Source organism: Melospiza melodia, chromosome 4, assembly GCF_035770615.1.
Source record: "Melospiza melodia melodia isolate bMelMel2 chromosome 4, bMelMel2.pri, whole genome shotgun sequence".
NCBI classification, from domain to species: Eukaryota; Metazoa; Chordata; class Aves; order Passeriformes; family Passerellidae; genus Melospiza; species Melospiza melodia.
Genome location: NC_086197.1, coordinates 13,436,110 through 13,453,785, shown reverse-complemented (window position 1 = coordinate 13,453,785; position 17,676 = coordinate 13,436,110). Strand labels below are relative to the sequence as shown.

General features: G+C 42.5%; 1 protein-coding gene across 6 annotated transcripts in view; it reads right to left on the bottom strand.

Annotated features, from left to right (window-relative positions):
* The window catches only part of TTC38 (tetratricopeptide repeat domain 38), a 37,761-nt gene extending 20,140 nt beyond the window's left edge, over nt 1–17,621 (bottom strand). For 4 of the 6 annotated variants that reach the window (XR_010027502.1, XR_010027503.1, XR_010027504.1 and 1 more), the window contains exons 1-15: nt 17,562–17,621; nt 14,006–14,083; nt 13,472–13,553; nt 12,946–13,117; nt 11,834–12,007; nt 10,922–10,997; nt 9,772–9,891; nt 7,615–7,674; nt 6,536–6,574; nt 5,705–5,786; nt 4,742–4,907; nt 2,661–2,820; nt 2,319–2,392; nt 1,504–1,861; nt 427–498 (exon numbers count right to left, since the gene is read on the bottom strand). Coding sequence is in view for 2 of the 6 variants with exons in the window: in XM_063153954.1 (XP_063010024.1) it covers nt 1,768–1,861; nt 2,319–2,392; nt 2,661–2,820; nt 4,742–4,907; nt 5,705–5,786; nt 6,536–6,574; nt 7,615–7,674; nt 9,772–9,891; nt 10,922–10,997; nt 11,834–12,007; nt 12,946–13,117; nt 13,472–13,553; nt 14,006–14,083; nt 17,562–17,585 (1,401 nt within the window). In the remaining 4 variants the exon portion in view is untranslated. Of the gene's footprint in view, nt 1–426; nt 499–600; nt 1,862–2,318; nt 2,393–2,660; nt 2,821–4,741; nt 4,908–5,704; nt 5,787–6,535; nt 6,575–7,614; nt 7,675–9,771; nt 9,892–10,921; nt 10,998–11,833; nt 12,008–12,945; nt 13,118–13,471; nt 13,554–14,005; nt 14,084–17,392; nt 17,417–17,561 lie in introns of those variants that run through there. The other 2 variants (XM_063153954.1, XM_063153955.1) reach the window with 2 other exon arrangements.
* Between the last annotated feature and the right edge of the window lie 55 nt (nt 17,622–17,676).

Sequence of the window (17,676 nt, the reverse complement as noted above, 5' to 3'; positions counted from 1 at the left end):
TAAGAGAAGGTGAAAGAATTAAGTGAGGTAGTGGCAGAACTGTTGGTTTTAAATCTCAAAATAGTGAGGTACTGAGAGGTTCTAAGGATGTACTTCTTTAATATGCAGATGAGTAACTTTTAAAGACTCTAAATCAGGCAGAAAGCCCCATGCCCGGATGGGGAGGGTGCCAGTGAGATGCTGACTGCTTAGGATCAGTCCAGAGCACCACACACAGAGTGAGGACACAGCAGTACAGGAACTGCAGAGCTGTTCATGGTCCAACCCACCCTGCAGCAGGGATGGACGCAGCTCTCTGGTGCTCAAGGCTTTGGCTTTTCCATCAGAGGGCTGGACTGGGGGGGAGAGCTGCAGTCTGGGTAACTGAGCTGAAGGGGGAGGAAAGCTGGAAAATGAGAAACAAAAGAGAAACAATGGTTCACCCACCTTGTGGCACCTCAGCCTCCTCCTAACGCTTGTTAGATGCTGCTGCTCTCCACTGCTGCGTGCTTCTGGCCACTGTGATGGAAACAAAGTGGGTGCACACTGCTACACATCTATGAAATTAGGCTGAAGAACACATTTAAAAGCTTCACACATGCAAAGAAGTCATGTACTTGCTTGCTTAACAAAGATCATCTTTGACTTTATTAAAGCAAAGCAGACAAAATTCTCAATCATGTTCTATTGAAAGTAGAGCTGTCATTGATTACACTGATCACACTCTGCATAGCCAGCCAGAGCTTTCTCAGGCTTTTGTTCCTTTTAAAATTTGTTACATTCCTCTAGTAAAAAGTTACCTGTCTAAAGTCGTTGTCTGAAGTGCACTTATTAAAAATAATAATTAAAATCCACTGTAAGGTGTCCCAAGTGAGTCATCCCCACCATGGCTGAGCAGACAAGCTGTCTGCTGAACAGCACGCTCATCAACCTGAACACCTGAAGGCAAGGAATGCAATCCCTTACATGGTTTTATTAATCTTCCTTTAAAAATAAGCTATTTCTGCATCAGGGGAGGATTGGGTAAAGCAAAATGTCAGCAAAGCACTTCCAGCTCTTGTTCCACGACGCAGGAACTCCAGGGGCAGGGCAGGGCCAGCTATGGAAGTGCCTTCTTAGGTCAAAAGGAAACTGTAGGACAAGGCTATGGGACATGGGGAAGAGCCTGAGCTGGACAGGAAGGAGGGGCAGGCCTGTGAGGCCAGGAGAGCTGGGAGAAAAATTTAACATTTTATGAGACAGTTCAAAAATGTACATGTGGAAAGAGATCCTGAATGCAGAGAGATCTGTGACTCCTGCCTGCATGGGCTGGAAGCTCAATATGGAATTCAGTTCATGCCTGTACTGGTTCTGACCCTGCATCTTCCTATTAGCTTTATTTCAAAGCTCCCTTTGAATTACCTGAGCAGCTAAAATTCACATGTAGGCCAAGTTAACAAACTGGGCCAAAGAAGGACTGGAACCCAGGCACTGTTACTGCACTGTGTATAATCAGAGTCAGAGGGAATGTTCAGGAACACATACCAGAGCAGCAGTGCCTTTGGGATGCTCCAGAAAGCTTTGTCAGCAAGTTTTGCCTGCATTATCAGCAAGTTTTCTTCTTTCCTTGCAGAATCATCTAAGGCACAACCTCCAGAAATGCAACAGCTGTCTTTTTTTTAAGGAAATAATTCTCAAATCTTTTAAGCTTGAGTACCTCCCTGAATTCCTTCACAGCACCCCTGCACTCCCTGCTCCCAGGCTTTGTGGGAAGCTCCTGGCTCTTGCAGCTGAAGCTGGAGGAAAGCCCTATGCCATGGAATGCACAGCTGCTGCCTTCCTGATCAGTCGCTCGGTCATTGGTGACTTGGGTCTCAGCAGGTCACGTTCATGCAGGAGACACCTGGGAAAGGAGAGGCAGGAGGGTGAGCAGTGGGTGATAAATGTGTGTTCTGCCAAACAGGCTGTGCTCTGTGCTGAGGGGCAAGCACACGTGGCAGAGCACACCTCTGACCCCTGCAAAGCAGATGTCAGCAGTGGCACTGACTGCAGTTGCAGTTTACACAAGGTCAACAGGCTATAGTTGAAGACAGAACCATTGGAAAATCCAGAACCATTGAAAATCAACTACCCTTGAACATACACAGATCACCCATCCAGGCTGAAAGACTGGACTTTTGGAATTGGAAGCTATTGTACTTTTTATCCTGGTTAAATGTTGCTACATTTAACACAAAATTTTAGCCTGAAATTTAGTGGTTTGAATATATTCATTACTTCTTACTTTTTCAGTATATTCATTACTCCTTACTTTCAGCAACAGTGCTACTTCCACAAATATTATCAGGGGAAATACTCACCTTGCAAGGTTTTGTTTGGCCTTTGATTTAGAATTTAAAGCAGCATGAATCAATAACAGGCTGAAAACATCTCTCTGGAAAAAAAAACAGCAAAATACAAACTAGTAACTAATTTATAATGTATGGCTCGTTACAGTGTCTTGGTTACCAAACTATTAAATTCACAGGAAGGAATCAAATCAACATTAAAAATAAATATTTGCTAGTAAGTGTTTGCAAACAGGATTCAGTCACAAGCAGAGTTCAGCTTTTCAGTGTTTGACTGAATGAGGTAAGTGCTTCATGGTGGCTGCTGAGAGGGGATTGAGTCACATCAAAAAGTCTTTTCTGGATCTGCTTTACCTGAGCATCACTGCCTCCCACTTGGACGAGTTCGTAACGGATTGGGTAGAGCAGATCTACAGCTTTGTCACAATTCCCATTTTCAAACTCAACAAAAGCCTGGCACAGTGGCAGCCCCAAATGAGGAGCCAGGGAAAGCTGCTGGTCTTCATGAGGTGCTCTGTAGAATGAAACAGTGGTTAACTTCCATATGCCAAAGCATAAATAGCTATATTTCAATGCCAGTCTGCCCCTGCCTGCAGACAGGTTTTTATTTTTTTTGTTACTGTACAAAGCCTGATGTTTTAGGTACATGACTTAGATCATATCTTTCTGTGTGGTTATGCTACTTTCACCTTTTAGTTACTCATCCAGCAATCAGTTTTTATCCTCCTGAATACACCCACAAAAGGCACAAGCCCAACCCATCCTAGCTCTGCAATAAACAGTTTGGGCTAGGACAGTAAGAAAACTGCAGTTTCTCTTGTGCTGACCCCACCAGAACATCCTACTGCAAGTCCTTTGTCTGGCCACATGTGGCCACCAGTCCTTGCACACAGCTCCCAGTCATGACCTTGCAAACCAGCTCCTTCTCACATCAGGGTTACAAAACTTCCTTTTCTTTCACTGGGCCAGCCTTCATTTTCCAGGAGGCAACACTGCCCTATGTGCTTATCATTCCTTAAACAAACTGTGGCATCCTAGAAAGATAAAAGTGCACAAGAGATTTGAAGCAGCTTGAGACAGCCAGTGATGAAAATGATGGAACAACTCCTCATTTCCACGTTTTGTCCAGCATTTCCATGGAAAGGAACCTGTGACACCAACCACCAGAGAGCGCCATGGGACACTCGACAAATTCCCAGCAACTTTCCAAGGCTAAGGCCAGGCAAAAATCCGGGTGCAATGCCAGATGTTTGTGCCCAGGGTGTAACGCTGCTTTCTTAACACATACAAAACGCCTCCGGGCTATCATTTATATATTACATATTTTTGATAGATGTAAATTAATCCAATTATTAATACAGTCCCTTCAGCTCACAGCCTGCTTTCTCAAATAATGAAATTAAGCTTTATAATTTTTCAAATTGCAGCTAAAAATATACACATGTATTATTAAGGCTGAAAGTAGGTGAAAGGAAGCACTGGGTGAAAGAATAAGCACATATGGACACATGTTATTAAAGTCTCTGGTGGACAGTTTTCTATACTTTATATATCCTGACATACTTATATAAATAATAGAATAAATAACAAAAAATATTTGCTGTTTTCTACTTTAGTTAAATGAGACATACTTAGGCTTGCTTTGAAATTATTTGTTTTTATAAGTATTCCTAAAAGTTATAGTATTCCTCAAAACTACAAATAGTCAGGAACAAATAGAGACCATTTCAGGTTCTCCTTCCTTCCTTCTTTTTAAAGGCAAAGGAAGCAACAGATGCTTAAACAGAGGAAAAAGGGTCTAGTAGGGGGAAGAAATTTAAAGCATCTATTTATCAACCCCTTAAACAGATAAACAAGGCAATTCACAGTCATTTAATACCTAAGGGAACACAAAACCTTCATTGTTTGGATGCAGTACTTGAATATGTAACTTTTTCAAATAACTTAATTTGAAAGTGAAATATTCTAGATTATTACTTTAGTAGTACTTGAAACCTAATATTCTGCAGATGGACTTGACAACACATCAAAGAGTAGCCATTAGAATATCACTACCAACTAATGTTCTCTTATTAATCTTTTTAACTAGAGCAGAAAAGATCCACCACAGCCAGCTGACATATCTTGTAGAATGTTCTTATCAATACACTTTACTCCTTGTCTGTAACACAGCTTAGTGTCACCCCACTAAAAGGAAACAGACAGCAACTGCTCAGGTGATGTCCATGACCTCAAACACAAAAGACTTCTGCTCAACAACATGAGGAACCCCTCTAGACATTAACTCAATAAATAGATAATAATTTGGATCTCCTAACTGGAGACATGCTAAGGCAGGGAGGAGCATGTTGAAGCTTCAGCAAGCCAAGAGACATCACAGCCCTGAAGTTCAGAGGGCTTTTCACTGAGCCCAGTGCAGGAATTCCATTGCTTACCTGGCAAGTTCCTGCAGAGTTGTTAAAAGCTCCTCAGTAGTTTTGTGGTCTTTGGCTCCAAGGAAAGACATCAAGTAGTGCACATCATTGAACAGAAGAATGTGATCCTTGGTGTGCTTCTTTGTAACCCCAAGCAGATCATTCCACCTGTCCCCAAGCTTTACACCTAAGAGTAAAAAATACTTCTCTCAATAACATTGCCACATGAGAAGGTACAACTTTGCAATTACTGTCAGCCACTCAGCATAAAATGCATTCCCACTGAACTCAACATTTCCTGATGTAGCAAAATGTATGCAGCAATAATGCTCAGCAGCAGTCTGCCTTATGTGGGCCAAGAGTTTCTTGACTGTCAGGAGTTTAAAGACATTATTTTAGTCTGCATTGTGTGAGCTTCTGGCTTTATTATGAGATTGCTCATAATGTTTTGGAGGTGCTGTTCACCATGAGCCATCTGTAGGAATCACAAGGCAGAGTGAGAAGATGGATTTAATAAAAACCCCAATACATCATTAGTGTTTTAGCAGAACAGTGTGAAATACTGTCTGCCCATCATGTCCCTGTCATGAGCCTTAGTGTATAAACACTGACTTAAAAGGGGAAATGCCACTGAGTGAGGGGAGTACAAAAGCCAGAGGCTGATAGGTCCATACTAACTATTTCAATGAGGATCAAAAGGGAAAAAAAAGAATGTGACTGGAAATTTATATCCAGAAAGTGCTATGGGTTTTTAGAGGCTTATGCACTGGAGCTGTTATGCCACACTGGCATAGAAAATTGAAACTTTTGGTAAGAATAAAGCTTATGGACATTAGGAACTTCACACTGATGCTTTTCTCAAGTTTCTTCTGAAACACTGATCGAACTTGCTGTGTAATTTTATTGAAATACTTCCCCAGCATGAATGGCAGGGGGAGGGAAAAAGAAAAAGTTATAAAAAAGAATGGCCAGAGGATATCCTACCTTCCAGATGAAGCCTGTACAGCATTGAACAGTTATCAACTATATCCAGGATGCTTCCACTTGCCAGGCACACAGGGGCAATCTGTAATCACAAGTACTCATAGGATGGCCAAATGATGCACTAGTAGAATCTTCCTCAGATTATCAAACTTATTTTCACAGTTCTAAATTAATTTTATCCTTCTATTAATTCAAAATTACTTGTTTTGTAATAGTCCTAATTCCATTTTTCTTGAATAAAGGAATTTGCAATGACAGAAACTTACATGGTTTACATGTGTTGTTTTTCTCAGTAAATATGGAGAGTCACCACAGTATTTTATTTTTCCAAAATTCTGCCACAAATATTACTTCACTGGATCAATGTTAGCAGATAGAAATCTGCCCAGCAGCTTTCCTAATGCTTGTAGTATTTTTACAATCCTTAAAAAGATGTGCTATGTTATCTAAATTGATACTGCTGATTTACAAAGGTTGTTTTGAAATCCAGTTGACTTTGTACCTAACATGCAAAACCAGTTCTTTGTAGAGGTGACTCGACTAATTTACCTTTGAAAGGTATGAATAAGAAACATGGACAGAATGGAAATCAGTACCACTGTAGCTCTTTCAAGCACTCAAACTATGTAACACTCAATCCTTGGGGCATTTTCCCCAGAAGTGTTGAGAAGCTGTTTCCCTAAAGGCCTGTGGTAACAGATGTGAACAGTATTTATACACAGATCATGCACTGTGATAGGTTTCAATGTCACACAGCAGGAAGAAAGCACACATCATCATCACATCATGATCTTGCATGATCTCAGTAAAGATAAAAAGGCCCCTACTCACATGCTTGTCATAAATTGTCAAAGCAGCTTCATATTCCCCCTGGAAAAGCAAAGGAGGACTGTGGGTTAATGTGCAGACACAGCAACCAGACACAAACACATTAACAGGCACCATAACAGCTCCTCAGGATTGCCTGATCAAAACAAACCAAGCCAAAGAAACCCTGAGGTATTCAAAGCAGAAAAACCTGGATTTAGTAGGCAAAATGATCAGTGTGTTGAAGTTCCATCTAAGAATAAGAACCAATACTGGCACAAGTTGAGCAAGAAGGAAACACATGGAGATATTGCCTCTCATTCTAATGTTCCTCTCACAGATGTTTGCAAAAATCAGTGCATCCCATGGTGTATGCAAAGAGATGGGGAAAAATGGTTTTAAGCAGCCTTCAAGAAAGTTAGGTAGATAGGAAGTGACAAAATAAAATAAACTGTTGGACTCCTGTGGAGAATTATGTTCCTCCTGTGTTACTCTGCCTTCTGGCCAAAGGATGCTGCCTTCAAGGATGCCACATTTATCTCCCTATTAAGCTGAGCCCCATGAGTGCTAAGCATTAAATCCAAGGAAATTCTGACAGGCTGGGTAAAATTTCAACCATTTCTAAAGGCTTTCAATAGTAAGAATTAGTAACAATAATTGACAATAACAGCATTGGCAACCCAATTTAGAGATTATGGCCTCTTTTTTATAGTCAGCAAATTTTTGGGCCAGAAAATGAGTACTGAATTTGCTAAGAATTTTGTTAATTTTTGTCTCAAAATTAGAGATCCATGTTCATCTTGGTATCAAATAACTGTGCTAAATGTAATTAGTGAGACTACTGGATCTTCAAACATGCAATAATCTCAAAGCAATATTTCAACATTCTTAGAAAGATCCTAAAAATGCTGACCAATGCAATTAAAATTCTCAAAATAACAGTAATAAAGGACTATGCCACTTTGTAAATATAGAATTGTGCTATTTTATAAAACCAGCCCTTCAAATAGCTGACCCCCCCAAGAAAATGTTAGTTCTGCCTTTTAAAGAGCTTTAGATGACTTATCTAGACCATAAAGCACATTTATGAAAATATCTCATACCTTTTCAATGTAGTATAAAGCCCAGTGCCAGTAATTATGGCAAGCAAGCATATCACTGCTCTGGAGAGAAAAAAAATAATTACAAAATAACTCCCCTTTCCAAGTTACCTAGTCAGATTTCCGTTTCCTCCTTCAGGAAGACTGAGTACTTCAGGAGACACAAAAGAGACAAGAAATTTAAATCAGCTGCCAGGACACTTTCTCATTTGGTACACTTGTAGCTACTCAAGGCAACATCTCAAACCCAAGGTTCCCCCACATCATTTAAGAGTTTCACTTGGATGCCTCAGAATTCACCTTTCTTCAGCACCCTTTTAAAAAAAGAAATTTAATCCACATCTCTAAGAAGAGTAAGATTTGTCTCATCTAAAATTTAGGCATCTTGTCTGAAATAACCTGGCCAGATAGAGGAGAGAGAAGGATTTGGAGGCTTTATTCATCCCAGCCATTTAGAACCTACCTCAGACAAAGAGGAATCACTTTTTAAACAAGTTTTACTACAGGCTACAGAAGCTGCAAGAGATACCAAACACACTGGCAGCTCATCAGGTGAGATGAATTTTTGCTGAACTGCCCCAATTTCACACTGTCCTTTCCAGCTGGCACCAGAACTTCAAATCCCCTTCCCCAGCCTGCAGCTCAAGGCAATTGCAGCTCATTTTTGTGAATGCATTAAAAACAGACAAATGTAATTCCATAATCCTTTGGTGAAAATTAAAATACCAGAAAGGTTCACCCCTCTCCTCCTACTCTCTCCTGGTTCTGTAGTTAAACTTAATGGTCTCACAAGTGGAAAAATCATCTTTATTGTCATACTGACAACTGTAACAAGCACTTTCAGGAAGCACAAAGGTAAAGGTTCCCAATAAATGTCAGGGCTTCTAAGATAAACATTCTGGTAATCTTTGCTTGTTTAATATTAAATCATAAACCAAACCCAAGCAGCAGAAGCAGTTATGTGCTTGGCATAAACACTGATAATATCAAGTTGAATATCATACTGCCATTCCAAATGTCATACAAACAAGATCATGGAATTACCTGAATAAATAAAGCAAAACCTTTTCCCTGCTGCTAAATCTGAGTTCTAAAAAAGATTCAACTGCTAGAGACAAGTGGGCTTGCACTTGATTTTATTTGGATAAAGAGTAAGAATCACAGAAACATGCAACTATTTTAAGAACCAAGAGTTTAAAAAAAAATTGATCCAAAAATCACTGACTGGGGTTTTTAAGGTACCACCCAAACTGTCAATCACTGTTTCATTAAAACTAACATATTAAAAGAAAAAATGCTTTCTGGGATGTGACAGGTGTGAACGTCAAGCAAGAGTTTTCTGTCTGCACTTCCAAGCCCAGTATCTGAATGCTAAACTTAAAAAATGAAACAAGCACAAACCCAGCCTTTCTAGTCTCACTATCCAGTCCTGCTCTTGGTGTGAGGTGGGACAGTCAGCTCAGATGACTCTAAAATAGACTCTTGTGGGTTCTAGCAAAGGCAAACCTCCCAGCTCCCAGCTCTCAATATAACAGACTTAATCACTGGGTAAATGCTATCAAACACAAAATAAAACCTAATTTACAGCAAAGGACCACATAACAGACTAATTAACCTGTTCAGTACTCTGAAAGATGGTATCAAACATGTTGGATATATAAAGGTAACTGACACACAAGAAAGTAATTAGTACATTAGAAAATATATAAGAGCATGATTTCTCTTTTCTTTGTTCTTAAAATCCCCTCCCCCTCCAGAAGCAAACAAGTATTTTAGTGTTTTGAAACAGTTGATTTAACTGTGTCATTTTTCATCTCATCTTAGGTCCCATGAGGAGATTTAGCCAGGTCCTTCAAATGACTGACCATGCATACATCAGCCTTAGTAGAAAGCCTTTGAAAGGATCAGTGGTCACTTTACTTTTATAACCACAAACAGATCACAAATGGGGACAGTCACATCCCTCATAACATGCCACTTCTTCCTGCCTCTTGCTTAAAAGCTGCATGGAGAGTAGCAGCACCTCAAAGGAGGATTTCCTCTAACGTGCAAACTCTGCATTGATTGTAACAGGTCTGCAGGCCTGACTCAAGAACTTGGCTGCAGCAATTAAAGAAAAACTAAAAATAGCTTCCTCAGAGATGCCACAAAAACATTTACCTTCCAGTTCTTTTCTGTCTCCTTCATGAATTTTAAGCCTTTCTCCACCTCAGCTTTCATTTCATTTACATGAGCTATGGTATGGACAGACCATGCATCTGTCTGATTTATAGCCAAAGCCTGTGAGAGAAAAACAGGAAAACACAATGAGCCTTACAAACTTGCAAATGCAGACATTTATCACTGCTTATCTAGAAACAAGAGACTACTTTTTACTTGCTGCATGTTAAGTACATCCTTGTACCACTCCAACTAACCACAGCCCACAAGTCTGATTTGGACAGAAAAGGAAGAGAATGTTTCTTGGCTGACTTCACTTCCCAGTTTCTGCTGCAGGGAGATCAACACCTGCAAAACTTTAAAACACAGGCTGTGATGATGACTGTGAAATGACATCTATTGCACAGACATGCATCAAAGAAAGAACTGCAGGCACAATATATTCCATTATATAGTGCCTTGCAGATAACTATTTCTTTTCCAAAAATGGCCAATTCCTCTTCCTTGGCCCAAAACTCCCACTAGGCTTTTTGCATGTTGCAAAGTTTGTCAGGAACCTAGTAAAGGTCAAATTTTAGGGTTTAGTCTCTGTTTTCACTTTCAGCAATTTGATGTAACAGAAGTTTTGCCAAGAACACCCATTAGAGATGAATTGTGTCTGAGACTCCTGGAGGACAGGGATAACCCTGAGCACTGGAGAAAGTGTAATTACTATCTTCATAGAAAGGAAACAGGCTGGCTGACACTGATCCCCAGGAACAAGCATCTAGGAAAACAAAAGGGAGCAGGAAGCCAAGCAGGAGTGATTGTTAAGAGCAGACTATGTCAAAACAATCCAACATTCCTTAATAGGAGCAAACAGGTAATTATACATGTGGGAAGCAGCAGGTGGCTGATATGTGGATTTTATAGGGGTGTTCTGACCCCATGTGACAGGGCATGCTCATAAGCAAGTGAGGAGAATACAGCCCAGTGAAACTGCCTTGGTGGGGCAGAGATGTGAGAAGAGTCATCACAACAAGTTTCACAAAGGTCTGTGAGCATTTCCATGTGAGCTGTATCTCTTTGCTGCTTTGACTGACAACTGGCAGGAACCAACACCCTGTGTGAGAATCCTCAAGCCTTTCAGCACCAACAGCAGGCAGTTTACCTCATGGGCAACCTTCTCAGCACGGTCATAAAGGTTTGTTTCCACAAGTCCAAAAGAGTAGTAGCCCTTCACATAGCTAACAGAAGGGGGAAAAAGAACACATAATCCATTTATAACAAGGTTTAGTCCGGGACTGAAAAAACACACTAGAAAGAGCATTTAACTCAAAAAAGTCCTTGCAGAGCAATTTACAACAAGGTTCGAGCTGACAGGATACAGAACTGCCAAGCTAATTCCCAGGGGAAATGAGTGACCCTGAGACACCAGTATGGCAAACAGAGACAAGATGCACATCAGAATGGACATTTCCATCTCTGGATGAGATGGAATCACAGCTACACAGAACCAGCTGCTGATCTCCATAACAGCTGCAAGATGCAGAATTAAAAGCCTAGAAGTGAGACACTGCTGTCACCAAAGCTATCTGAGCATCTCCAAGGTAATCTACATTTTCCCCAGTGCCCACAAAACACCAGGAGGATACTTTTACATGAAGTGCCCCCTTAAAACTAGTTGTAAATCATCCAATTAAGCCATAAAAATAAAGAAAAACTAGGGATGTTATGTGTACCTTATTGATTTAATGGATCAAGATGAATAGTATTTTTATTGGAAAAAATGAAGAAATTTTACCACTGCTCTGGGTAAGGACATGATTTTATCCTATGTATTACACACCATGTGCTATATTTGACAGCAGTGAGACACAGCTCACTTAGGAAAAATCCCTCACCAACAGTGTCAAGAGGGATACATGTTCTATCCATGGTCAAGTCTGATTAATTTCTAGACTCCTGATTTTTGTCTACAGGTCTTGTTTCCAAAAGATCTGAACTTGTAAATCTGAACTTAAAAACCACATAGTCCTTGCACACCAGGTAAAGAGGAATTTCCAAGTGAAGCTTGACTCACCTGCTCAGAGGAACATCACGAGTCCAGAAAGGATAAACACGAGCAACAGAATCTCGCATTTGGCGCTGGTACCCCAGGTAGAAATAAGTGTCATGGGAAAACTTGAGGGCTAGCAGGTCAGTGGGGTGGCTCTGCAGAATCTGCTCCCATAGCTCACAAGCTTTTGGAAGTTGGCTAGAAATAAAAATTTATTTTTTTTTAGGCACACACGCCTGCCCCTACTGTTAGTCCTGAACTCAAACTATGCTGAAAAATAGAAAATTCAGCACCAAATGACTTATTCTCTTCCTTGAAGGAATTCTTTAGTCCTTTTTAAGATAATAATAGGATTATCTTCATTTGGCACCTTCTGAGAAATCTTATGAAAGAAATCGTGTTGGGTTACACCAAATCACTATAACACACAAGGAAAATGAAACAAGCTTAAACCATAAATCTAAAACTTTTCCTCCAGGGCTGAATAGTTCCTAGAGGGACCCATCATAATTAATGGAACTTTGTATGTATAAAGACACCTTCCCTCTCCTTTTGTAGGAATCAAACCCAGTGGCAGGGCCTCAGTAGCTTACTCATTTCCTTTGCTGAGCTGGGAGGCAAACCCATGCTTGCCCAATTGTTTGGCAAACAAATGAGAGTGAATCATTAGCCCATATGTTCTGCAGTTCATACAGATTTATCATATGGAATGAAGCAGTGTGCCTCTACAGCACACAGTGTGACACTCTTATCTCCCTGTTTTACAGGGGAAATAGGTTTTGACATAGGGAGACAAGAGAGAGAAGTCTGTAATTTTGTGTCTGTGCATCTGAGTCTGGACCCTACTGTAGCCAAATACTTCATTTCCTAATTCTAAACTGATGGATCTGTTGCACATTTTAAACTTGGAGTGCTTAATGCTAGGAAGTGGTGGCAATAGAGCACAGTGCTGCTCCCCAGCTAGACATGGCACTTGGGGTGGAGAGAGAAATTCAGGGACAATCTGTGACACCCCACCCTGCTCCTTTGCTAGATGTCAGCTACCATGACACACCACCACTGCCAACCTTCAGTTCTGCCTGCAGCAGACAGAGGAACTGTTGCCAGTCCCCTGAGCAGGGTGGCACAGGACTCACCCCCTGGCAAACACGTCCAACGCTGACACATGGAGCCTCTCCCTCTCTGTCAGTGGCTGTGCCTCGGAAAGCGCCACCATGGCTGTCACGGCGCTGCCCAGCTCCCCGTCGAGCCTCACGCTCCTTCCAGTGCCAATCAGCTCTAAGCCATTGGCAAGGACGTGTCCCATGGCTGCAGGAAACAGCACAGCACCAGCTGAGCCCACAGCACAGCCTTCAGCTCCACAAAGCACCAGAGGAGCTGAGCATTTCCAATAAAACTCACTTGTGGACACAGGGGTCCAGGAAGCCTCCCAAGCCTAAAGGTCTCAGAAGGTTTTCATGACAGCCACTCAAATATCATGTGAAATTAAAAGAAAAAAACACCACACAAAAGCCTTCTGCCTGCTCTACAGTTTGAGGAAGTTTTACAGAATTCTATAAATTATCACCTTGCCCTTGCATCAGCCAAGGCAGTTAAATACCAAGACAACAAGCATTAATTAACCCAGCACTTTCCATGCTCAGAATCAAAGGTTATACTCACTAAAGTTTGGATCTGCTGCTTTTAGCTTGGAGAGACATCCTTCAATACCTCCAAGGCTCTCATTATTGGTCCAAGTTGCATACTGTAAGAGAGACAGAGAAAGACAGGGTGGAGAAATCCTCTATGGTAAGGAGGATTTTTTCCTTTTGTTCTCACAGACACTTAAAATTCAACAGCAAGGCAAATGACTAAAAGACAAATGTTGCATTTGGGAAGGTTTAGTGTAGTAGAAAACCAGAAAAACTGGGGTTTAATTTAATTCAGTCACCAGCAGAAACATTTACCCTGGAGTTCTACAGGGCTTTTGGCTGATTTGTTGGTCCAGGTGGAATGAGCTCACTGGCTGAGGTTTTCACCACAGCTGCAGCATCTGGTACAGCCCTCTGCTAAAAGGGTTTCCTGCAGCCAGCTAAAGGCTGAACTCCTGTGGTGGCCTCATTTTGAGGCTCTCCCAGCTGATAAGGAATTTAAATATCAGCTGCAGTAAGGAGTGTTCCATGCATGAATCCCTTCAAATCCCATTTTCAGTCATACCTGTGTGAGCACAGCATCAAAGAGCTTACAGGCTTCATTGCTGGTCGTGGACAGGACAAGTCCAGCATCCTGCCAGGCCTGCACAACAAACAAACACAAACGTGCTCCTGTTACACCCTCATCTTCCTGACACTGACAGATGCTCACATTGATGGGTTCTGGTATTTTCATCAGCTGTGCACTTCTAAAAAGAAAAGCTGGAAGTACAGTGTGAGGCAGAAACAAACCTTTTGTTCAGTTGCAGTTACATTAACACTCAATTAGTTGGAGCTAAAGAAACCAACAATTACCAAGAAAATAAAATAGGTTGCCCAGCACCATTCTAAACTCATGAGAGCTGCTGGTGAGTCCCTCTGCTACAGGCACACCTTGTGTGAAGTAGAGACATGGTAAAATAAAACCCTGTTCTCCTATAATCTATAAATCTGTAAATCCTATAATCTATAAAATCTTCTTCAAACAATAATGTTCTTCTGAATCAACCTGCAGACCAAACAGCCTGGCAGAGCAAATCCACTCAGTCTCTGGAGTTAACCAACTGAAAATTTGGATCATTTATACACAAGCCTAACAACAACATGAACATGGGAAATGGATAAAGCTAAAAAGCAAAACAGAATTGGGCTGCCATAGTTTCTAGCAAGATAACATGACTGAGGCACAACATCTCCTGGCTGGCTGCTGGCAAGTGAGCAGAGTTCATTTGAGAAGCTGCCCCAATCACTCCAGCATTACTTTAATGCAGTACACAGAATATGGAGGATAGATAACTACTATAAAAAGAGACCTGGGGCAAGCTAATTCAGACTTCTCCTAACGGGGCTTAGTCCTTCCTGATGCTGCAAGAATTCAGCTCTTCTCATTTTACACTTTAAAGCATTTCCTAGCTATAATAATCTGTCAAAATTTTTAAGTAACCAGGCAAAGACAACTTTGTTAATATATCCTAAAGCTTTCCCACTGTGATTGGATTAAAGGCTCATATTCCAACAGCTAAAGCAATTGAGTCTTCAAATTACATGCCTGAAAGACTAGACCTGAATCTAAAATTACCCATTTTCTTTACAATTCATACTATATCCATGACACTGAAACTGGCTGCAATAAACTTCCTAACACAATCTGAAGCACTAGGAAGCAAGCATTTGTTATCTGCACAGGACACACTCTGTTCTGTGGGTCTGGTGAGACTTTGCAACAAGGTCTTTCTTTATCCATCATAATCATACATATTTATTAATACATGCTTCTTATCTAATACACAGAACTAATTCCTAGAATGAATTTGCATGCATCTTCCTCCTATGGGAAGTTCTTTTCTGGCCCTGGAGAGTCATAAAAAGGGGTCTCTGGTGGACATATTTATAGAATGCTTTGATATTAAAAGTGACCTGTCCTTGAACTTTTTCTTTGGACATGTGCTGCTGTTTCTGTGTTACATAACTTGCCAAAAAAACACTGCAGTCCTTCTTATCTGTTTCTCCATTGGTTCCAGCCATGTTTATAATTCTGTGTGCATACCTTTAAGCCTTTATCTTGTATATATATCTATTTATAAATATACCTTTATAGGTTTATATATACCTATATAAAGCTTTACCTTATATATATACACATATATATACCCCCCTTTATCTTTTTTTGTCAGTTAGTCTTTAAGCTCTATTCAGCAACCTCAAGGGAGCTGAAAATTTTTACTCTCTATGTCATTTATCATCCAGAAAAGGAATAAAGAGAAAATCCAAGCAGGTAGCAAGGTTAGGCTTGCTGCTTACTGGCTGTCTTCCATGGTGCCCTGCAAAGTAGGCCAGGAGCCACCCTGAGCATCAGTCATCAAAAACAAGCTTCCTCTGGAGCAGGACTCTACATCACTGCCTGTTTCACTGTTTTACACAACAGCCTGAGGTGCTTGCCAAGCAGAAAATGATGTCCCATTCTGAGGGGACTTGATGCAGATTCACAAAAATGGAGAAGTCTGTGTGTGAGCACCAGAACAAACCAGCAGAACAAGGGTTAGTGGAAAATGTGTCTGCCTCTATCTCTAAGGACAGTGCTGATCTAGCTGAGGTATGTGCTATTTCCAGCCCCTCTGGAAAGCCTCTGTCCTGCTATGGATGCAGCCCACCTGACTCACTCCTCACTGGAAAACTCCCACTCTGGCAACAGGAGAATGGCAGCAAGACTGTGTCACATCAGGGATGCCACTACTGCGTGCCACTACCAGCACATCAGGACAATGGGCTACAGGGCAGAACCACGCCACAGCAGCTTCTGGTTCCCAAGAGATGTAAAAGATGTACTCCAAGCCTAATCCGTCATTGCCAACTGAGAGCTGAAGAATTACTGGAACCACAGAAAAGGCAGCACCCCTTGTCCCCTAGGATATACATAAGGGGTCCGACCCAGACTACTCGGGACACTCAGGTCCTGGGGCTTCTCTCTAGTGAGATTTCAGACTGTTACTGAAGAAATCCAGGAGGGAGTGTGAGTGGGCAAAAATCAGCCTCAACAATCTGTAAGGCTCATCAGCTCCCCTTCCCACAGAGGCTGCCTTTGGGTTCTCTTATATTGATCTCCCACAGCCCTCTCTCTAACTCCGAGAGAGAGTCTTCCCTCTTGTATTAGACAGTCATGGCCTCTGCTCTCCTCACTGCTTCTTGGTGAGACCAAAGCCCTGTCCTTTCCCCTGCTCTAAGATTAGAGCTCAGTCATGAGATCTGGCGACTGTTTATTTGTATTTTCTCCCCTGCTAGAATCTTAGCTGGCTCTCAGAACTGTGCTCTCCGTGGGCTGCAGTCGGCACCTGCTGAACTCCTTGCGTGACAGATCCCCAAAGCTCTGTCAGTCACGCACCTGTCTCACGCAATCTTCGAGACTTTGTTTTAACCTGCCACTGCCCTAGTTAACCAAAATACAACCATAAAAGGAGTTTATCAGAAAGAGAGCATTCAAATTACTTAATCAGTAAGCAGCTCCCGCAGGTTGCACCCTTTGACCCGCGGCTGATTTAGAGTTAATCGAAGGCCTGACTCACTTCTGAGGCCCACGGAGGGGGCAGGTGGGTGCCGTGGGAACAAGACCCAGAAATGCTCACACATGGCTCTGCTTCCCCGGTAGAAGAGATGAGCGCAGCGACCCTTCTTCCCCTTTCCCAGATCTCAACAGCAGCTTCCCTCCTCCGAAACCCACCGGAGTGTATGAGGCTGAGCTCTAGCCACAGTGAGCCCGCCCGCCGGCAGCCTCCGGGACCCCACGGAGGCCCCCGCCACCCGTGGGCGCAGGGCACGGGCAGGACCGAGCCGCCCTGGCTCGGCGCCTCAGCGGTGCCGTTCCCCCGCAGCCCCTCAGCGCTGCCCTGACCTTGCAGCCCCTCAGCCCTGCCCTCACCTTGCAGTCCCTCAGCGCAGCCATGGTCCCCCCGCAGTCCCCAGCCCAGCTCTCACCTTGCAGTCCCTCAGCGCAGCCATGGTCCCCCCGCAGCCCCCCAGCCCAGCCCTCACCTTGCAGTCCCTCAGCGCAGCCATGGTTCCCCTGCAGTCCCCAGCCCAGCCCTCACCTTGCAGTCCCTCAGCGCAGCCATGGTCCCTGGGCAATCTCGCCGCTCCGACGCGGCGGGGGCGGGGCCGCCAGCGGCGCGAGCGGCGGGCGGTGCGTGCCGGGTGCGCGCGGAG